This window comes from Drosophila pseudoobscura, chromosome X (genome assembly GCF_009870125.1).
Source record: "Drosophila pseudoobscura strain MV-25-SWS-2005 chromosome X, UCI_Dpse_MV25, whole genome shotgun sequence".
NCBI lineage: Eukaryota > Metazoa > Arthropoda > Insecta > Diptera > Drosophilidae > Drosophila > Drosophila pseudoobscura.
The window spans coordinates 54,274,293-54,280,847 of record NC_046683.1 but is presented as its reverse complement, the minus strand read 5'-3'; the positions used below and the strand labels follow the sequence as shown (position 1 = coordinate 54,280,847).

General features: G+C 52.5%; 1 protein-coding gene across 1 annotated transcript; it reads right to left on the bottom strand.

Annotated features, from left to right (window-relative positions):
- Positions 1 to 4,296: 4,296 nt before the first annotated feature.
- On the bottom strand, positions 4,297 to 5,563 carry LOC4813033 (mitochondrial dicarboxylate carrier). The gene is made up of 4 exons (XM_001353962.4): positions 5,412 to 5,563; positions 5,189 to 5,337; positions 4,757 to 5,127; positions 4,297 to 4,685 (listed from the first exon to the last, which is right to left on the bottom strand). The coding sequence occupies exons 2-4, from the start codon at positions 5,250 to 5,252 to the stop codon at positions 4,356 to 4,358; spliced, it is 765 nt and encodes a 254-aa protein (XP_001353998.3). The 5' UTR covers positions 5,253 to 5,337; positions 5,412 to 5,563; the 3' UTR covers positions 4,297 to 4,355.
- Between the last annotated feature and the right edge of the window lie 992 nt (positions 5,564 to 6,555).

Here is a 6,555-nt window from a genome sequence, read left to right as displayed (position 1 = left end):
GCTCCGTGCTCCATGCTCCATGCTCCATACCCGTCTGTGTGTTGACATTAATCAATGACAATTTGGCATGGCCAGGCGCGTCTTCGAGTAGGCAGCAGATTGTGTGGCATGCAAGCAGGGACGACAGAGAGAAAGAGAGAGAGAGAGAGAGTACGACAAGCCCTCGAAAGTGTCAATATCAAATGAATTGCAATTAAGCACAATTCATCAAGTGATGTGTGGGCGGGAGTGGGCGTGTGTGTTTGTGTGTGTGTGTGGAAAAAGAGTTTGTCAGTGGCACAATCCCCGCTGTCCGCACGTTTCCTCTGCCCTCGGCCCTCGCCCCCGGCATCCCCCTCCTCATCCATGGTAATGCCAATTAATGATTACTGACAGACACAGAGACAGAGCTGCTGCAATCGCATTCTCAAGCCACTTACTCGTTCGTAAGCCCTCCACTCGGGGCGTTGACAATTAAAACGTTTCGCAGCCAAACGCCTCCTCTCTCATTACACGAAAAGTCCTTTGCCGGACAGCGGACGTCATGCGGTTGTCCACATGCCCCGCGCCCCGTGCCCCCTGCCCCGTGCCTCGCTTGCCTGCCGGAAACGGAAATGATAAGCGAGTGTCAACTTGCCAACTGTTTTTATGCTACTCTTTGCTACCCTCCCGCGCTCTATCGTTCCTTCTCTCCGGGGGCGTGCGTTGTGGCATTATGTTTGTAAAATTTAATTAGAAAAGTTGAAGTTCTCAAGAGCCCGGTCAGGTGTCCACCTCAAGCTCGTCCCCCCGCCTGAAGATGCCTCATTAACTCTTTCAGGTGGAGCAGCAGCAGCAGCACAGGAGGGCACAAGAGTCGAAGCCACTTTTGATAAGTGCGTGTTGCGAAAAAGTTACTCGAATTTCCCATCGCCACCAAAAACGTGACAAAAACTTGTCAATGCATGCAAAGTGGAGCGGGGCTGGTGGGGCCTCTCGGACTGCGGAACTGCACAACTGCGGGGGACTGGGGGCCAACGAAGCGTGTCGAGTATGCAAAATAGGATGGGTTGCAAGGACAGCGACAAATGTCCGACATTAGCCGGAGAGCGGACCAAAAAACCTGCCAAGTGCCTAGCGATTTTCAGACAGTACTTACAACGACCCTGAGATATCTCGTAAACAAGTCGTGGGTTCGACTTTAAAAAAGCCTTCACTAAGCTCAATTGATTCCTCTTTATTGGGAGCCGAAGGGCCCCCTCGCTGAGAGTTCACACTTTCGGCTCTGTTCGTCTTTCTGCAGCGTGTGATTCCCTTCTCCCTACAATTTCTATTAAGTACACACTGCCAATGATCGCTTAGATCCTCCAAGGATACGCGCTCTACATAGGCCCATTATACCCTCAAATTCTAGCGGAAAAAGGGGTATAAAACAAAAAATGCAAAACGCAGGGCAGGGCGAGAACTTTGGGCAGGACAAAGTAGAGGAACAAGTTCGCTGGCGGTAACCTCGTTTATTATGTCATCGTCATCGTCGCACAGCGAACGGGAAAACCATTTTGCGCACCCCAGCGGGTGGTGGAAGGGCCACACAGGTGATTGGGCGGTGGGTAGCGCGGAGTGGGGAGTGGGGAGTGGGTAGAGCCCTCTGCGTCCTCTTTGAGTACGTGTCCCGGTACGGAGGAGGCATAAAACTATGCGCACGACCAAACCGCGTGGGTGAAAAGTTTTTCAAGGAAAATGTAGTCGAAAGAGACCTGCTGGAATGCGCTGCCAGTGGAGATCGGGTGGTGTGGCGGAGCTGCAACTGTAAACTTATGCAACTGGCCGCCAACTGAGCTTGTTTAGATTTATAAGCTGGGCGCTGTCCTTGCGCTGGGCGGTGGGCAGTTGGGCGGTGGACGGTGGGTGGTAGGTGAAAGGAATTCAAGTCAAAAGTTGTCCTTATCAACGGGGAGCAGCCATAGAAGTTGGGGGACTTCGAAGGGAAATAAACAGGAATGTAAAATACAATGCAACCCATCAGGGTTGCCATCCATAGAAAATAAAAAGAGTAGCGCCAGTCGATTGGATCAGGCAGACCCAAAAGAATGAGAAGCGAATGAGGGAAACGACTCTGAAGGTGTATCGACGAGGAGGTTAACCAATTAGGGTCCTCCGACTAGTGACTCTTTGATTCGGGATTCCGCGGTTGCCACGCGGCAGATGACCTGCGATTCGGGATATACGGGGCGGGCCGCCAGTCAGGCATCCAACCGGACACCAAACTGTGCCTAGCTGGCTTTTCCGGAGCCGTGGCATCGATCTGCGGCATACCCATGCATCTGCCCTGATGCTACCTTTCGGAGACCGCCACAAGTAGCCTCTAGCATTTCGATCTCAGCGATCTCACCTAACCCGATCCAAGCTCGTCGATGCCTTCATCCGAATTCCCAAGGAGGAGGGCTGGCGGGCCCTTAACACCGGAGGAACTGCGGCGGTCTTGAAGGCCTCGGTGTTCACCTGTGCCTGAGATATGACACAGAGGACAGAGGATTGATCAGCCTTCGCCTACGTCCAGATCAAAACCAAGTGGAGCGAAAGGTTGGGTATGAAGGATGGCATTGCTCTACACTTCGATATCTCGGGGATGGCCTCGATCTTCTTCACCGTTATCTCGCAACCCGGTGGTGATGGGGGGGCGTGGGCGTGGGCTAGTTCCAGCAATGCTTCGCAAACCTCCTGCTTCGGTGTATCTCCTTGTTCTCTACGAACAGCTGCGACTTGGGTAATTTCCAGCGAGAGATCATTGACACAAAAGGGTTTCGGTGTGGGCCCATCCCCTGCCATCCCCTACCATCAGTCCCTGGCCCACTGAAAACATCAACCGCAACTGCTCACATTATAAATTGATTACCACTCGCAACGTGACTAATGAACATTAGTTTGTCCAACTCGTTGCCGCTGCCGGGGACGCAGTTGTGTGCCACCAAAGTTGGGGGCCAAATGCCAGCACGTGTCCCGTGCATAGTTTTCAGAGAGGAAGTGGCGCTGGTGCTGGCGATGGAGGTTTAGGTGGAGGGAGGACGATGACAGCTAGGCGTATGAGCAACAGTGCCCACACAGCAAGTCAGGGAGAGTCAGCGAGTGTCAGTCTCGCGAGAAGTGAAGTTCCCTTGTTCGAGGAGTCTCCGCATCTGACATCGTTTTGCGTGGAGTGTCGTGTCACGTACACGAGGTAAATGTTCCACGTATGGAGGGAGATGGATGGCTTGGTGGGTGGGTGAAGGACCACGACAACATATGGAGGACACACCACTACACATGCGTCTCTCCGTCCGCCCTCTGCCTTCGCCTAGTCCTAGTGCTCCACTCCACCCTTTAATCGTGATTGCAATCATTGTGGAAATTGAATTTGTAAGTAGGCAATTTTAGGCGGGCGAGGGGAAACGCGGCAAAAATAAGAATAATGCGACGCAGTGAAACCAAATTAGTGGAATGCCGGGATATAGAGCGACAGCTAAGCGAGGTTTCTTTATAGAGATGGCAATCAGTAGCGATAGCGATAGCGATATCTGGAGGATATATCTATCTAGGCTCTAGGCTTGGGTCCCCACACACCCCCTTGGGCTCGCTCCCTCCTCTAGCCATTCGTGCGTACCATCCAGCAACAACCAGTGCGTACACTTGCAACGCAACACAACGCAACGGCACTGCACAACACAGCACACAAACTCGCACTTAGACACCCGCTCTCGCTATTTGCATAAATGCTCTCAGCCAAGTTTATGACTGACTTGCGATTGCATCCGCAATGAGGCCTTGCCTCAGCTGGCGGATATACGAAAGATATGGGGGATCGGCAGCCGGTGGTTGGGGCTGTTTTCTGTGTCGGTTGGCAGGTTATTAGGCGCTAGGCTTGCACATTTTGTTTGCCATTAAAATAATTTGCATAGTTTGTATTTATGCAAGCGGTTTGGCACAGGCACGGCTACGGCTACGGCTACGGCTACGACTCGGTTATACGGCGCCCACATCGTTTTGCATTATTAAATAATACGCACACGCACCGTTGACCCGTTTTCGGTGGGAGCTCCCGCCGTGAGAGCTCCGTGGGGGGGGGGGGGGGGGGGGGAGGTGTGGTGAGGTTGTGCAATCAATGTGGAATTGAATGCTTTATAGAGGTGCATTCAGCGTATATTTGAGGTTGCTTTGGCCGAGATTGTTTTGCAAATAAATACGTGGCTGAAGTCAGTCAGGGGCCGTGGCAGGGGCCGCGAATGGCACTGAATGTTTGACTTACGAGAGCGCTCTCGCTGGGCGAGCCACGAGGTTAAACTAACATTTAGAAGGTGTTCGTTCAGGGGGCAAACATTAGACAGCTGCATTTCGTTGCACATTCAGTACTCATTCGGCATTCAGTCACTCCGTGGGACATCATCGTAGTACCCAAAGTACAAGCGAAACTGTTCGAACAGAACAAACGTACAGATCGTGTTCGGCACTATCCGCATCAGATTGGGCACAACTCCGCGGAAGAGTCCACCTGGTCCGAAACGCAGCATGTAGTTCCATAGCTTCTCCGTCTTGTCCCCGTCCGGGGCTCTGGTGGTCATGCTGAGCGTTTTCATGATCTCGATGGGCTGGCACAGGGGACCGCAGAGGAGGGCCGCCGTCAGGGAGCTGATCACGTGCAGGATCTTGCTGTCGTCCTTGAGCTCCAAGTAGCTCATGTAGTTCATCTTGGCCTGGCGGTGGGGGGGGGGGGGGGGGGGAGGATCAGAGGACGAACATGAGGGCTAAAGAATGCTTGCATCACCTGATCGTAGACCGCATTCTGGCCAATGGTGAGGAGGGCCGCCCGGGCGCATGAGAAGGTTCCGCCCTTGTAGAGTGACATCCAACCCTCGTCGCGAATCACGCTGTACAGGCCATGGAAGACATGCCGGTAGTTGCGTCTCTTCTCCTCGGCAAGGACCCGGTCCACGTGCATCCTGGTGTTCACCAGCTCCATCGGTATGCCCACACATCCCGCCGTAATCCCAGCCACGCAGGCCACGCCCACCTTGTGCAGGAAGTTGTACTCGTCCACGTACCTCTTCCCGGTCTCGTACAGATGAAAGCGAAGGGCCATGTAGGTCATCTGGCGCATCAGCTGGGCACTGAGTCCATCGTATAGGGACAGGAAACCTATGTGCGACAGGGCTTCGATTGCGATCGTCGAATGAATGCGAGTATCTGTACGGCTTACCGTCTTTTTCGATAGCCAAGCGGCCGAGCTCCACAATACTCTTACGCTTCTTGATGATCATCATGCGCGTCTCCAGAAGGTCGAGGGGGGACGTTATTAACTGCGTGGTGGCGCCCGCCAACCCGCCGGCCCACCACCGCGGATATAACCTGCAATCACACACAGAACATCAAGATCAGTAATAGCGCTCGAGGGGGGGGAGGGGGACAGCCGCATCCCACACCTTCGGTCCTCCTTCAGGACTTCGCAGTACTTGTATAGGCACGCCAGCTTGAAGTCGTATCTAATTCTGAGTGGTCTGAGTGCACAAGCCTTCACTGACAGCAAAATGAAAGCAATCTATTAGCCATGCTTCGGCTTTTACTCCCAATTTGATATTTGTTTGATATCGATATTAGAAAAGTCAACAAATCTAGACTCGATTGTACACAGTCTGGGCCCATCCCTTGAAATTAATTTTTGGAATCGCAATGCCTTGACCGAAACTGGAGCTGAGAGTCTAGCCAAGGCTCTCTTCTTTACCCCTCTCTGTTGCTCTGTTGCTCTGTCTCTCGGTCCCTGTCAGAAGTGGCTTCCGTCGTGTGTCATTTCTGCTTCCGGCCATTAACATGAGCCCTCCACTGCGTTGTCTAATTGCTGCTGGTCCAAGTTTGAACTAATTGAGCCCTCCCCTACCCCCTCGTGGTCCTGCCCGACCGACTGCAGGTGGCCAACTTTCCAGTGGCCCCACCACCCACAATCCAAAGAAGTTATTGCCACGCCACGCAGGTGTTGCAAGGCTTTTCAGTAATTTGGCATAGTTCGGTGGCCAGCCGTCCCTCTTCCATCCCCGGCGAAGTTTCGAGTGTGCTCTGCTCTGCTCTGCTCTGCTCTGCTGTTCTGTTCACACAGTTGTCGGTGCATTATCATCGCCCATTAGGCATCACCAATGCGAGAATGTGCAGTCCCAAATTGGTTGCAAGTTCGGTCAGATTACGGGGCAACTGAAAGTTATTTTCAAGGGATGGGAGGAAAGTTGGCAGCTTAGCTGTTCAAATTGTGGACGAAGATACATTTGTATGGTATGTACATATGAACACTGGTGGGTTGTTAATTAAAAGAAGTACTTGTGGGATATAGCTTGGGGCGAACCTTCAACTCGCACAATACTTCCAGCAATGCAGAGATAAGCCCCGGAAATAATCTTAAATCCATTACCTAATATTCTATTATCGATTATGCACTAGAGCCGTTATGCTCTCGCTCAGCTCCTTCAGAGCGTGCACACTGCACGAGGAAGAGTGTGTGTGCGAGAGAGAGAGAGACGTTGAGTAAGCGCGTGGAAGGGGCTTTGTTCCTTCTGGCTTACAATAAAGATCCGATCTAAT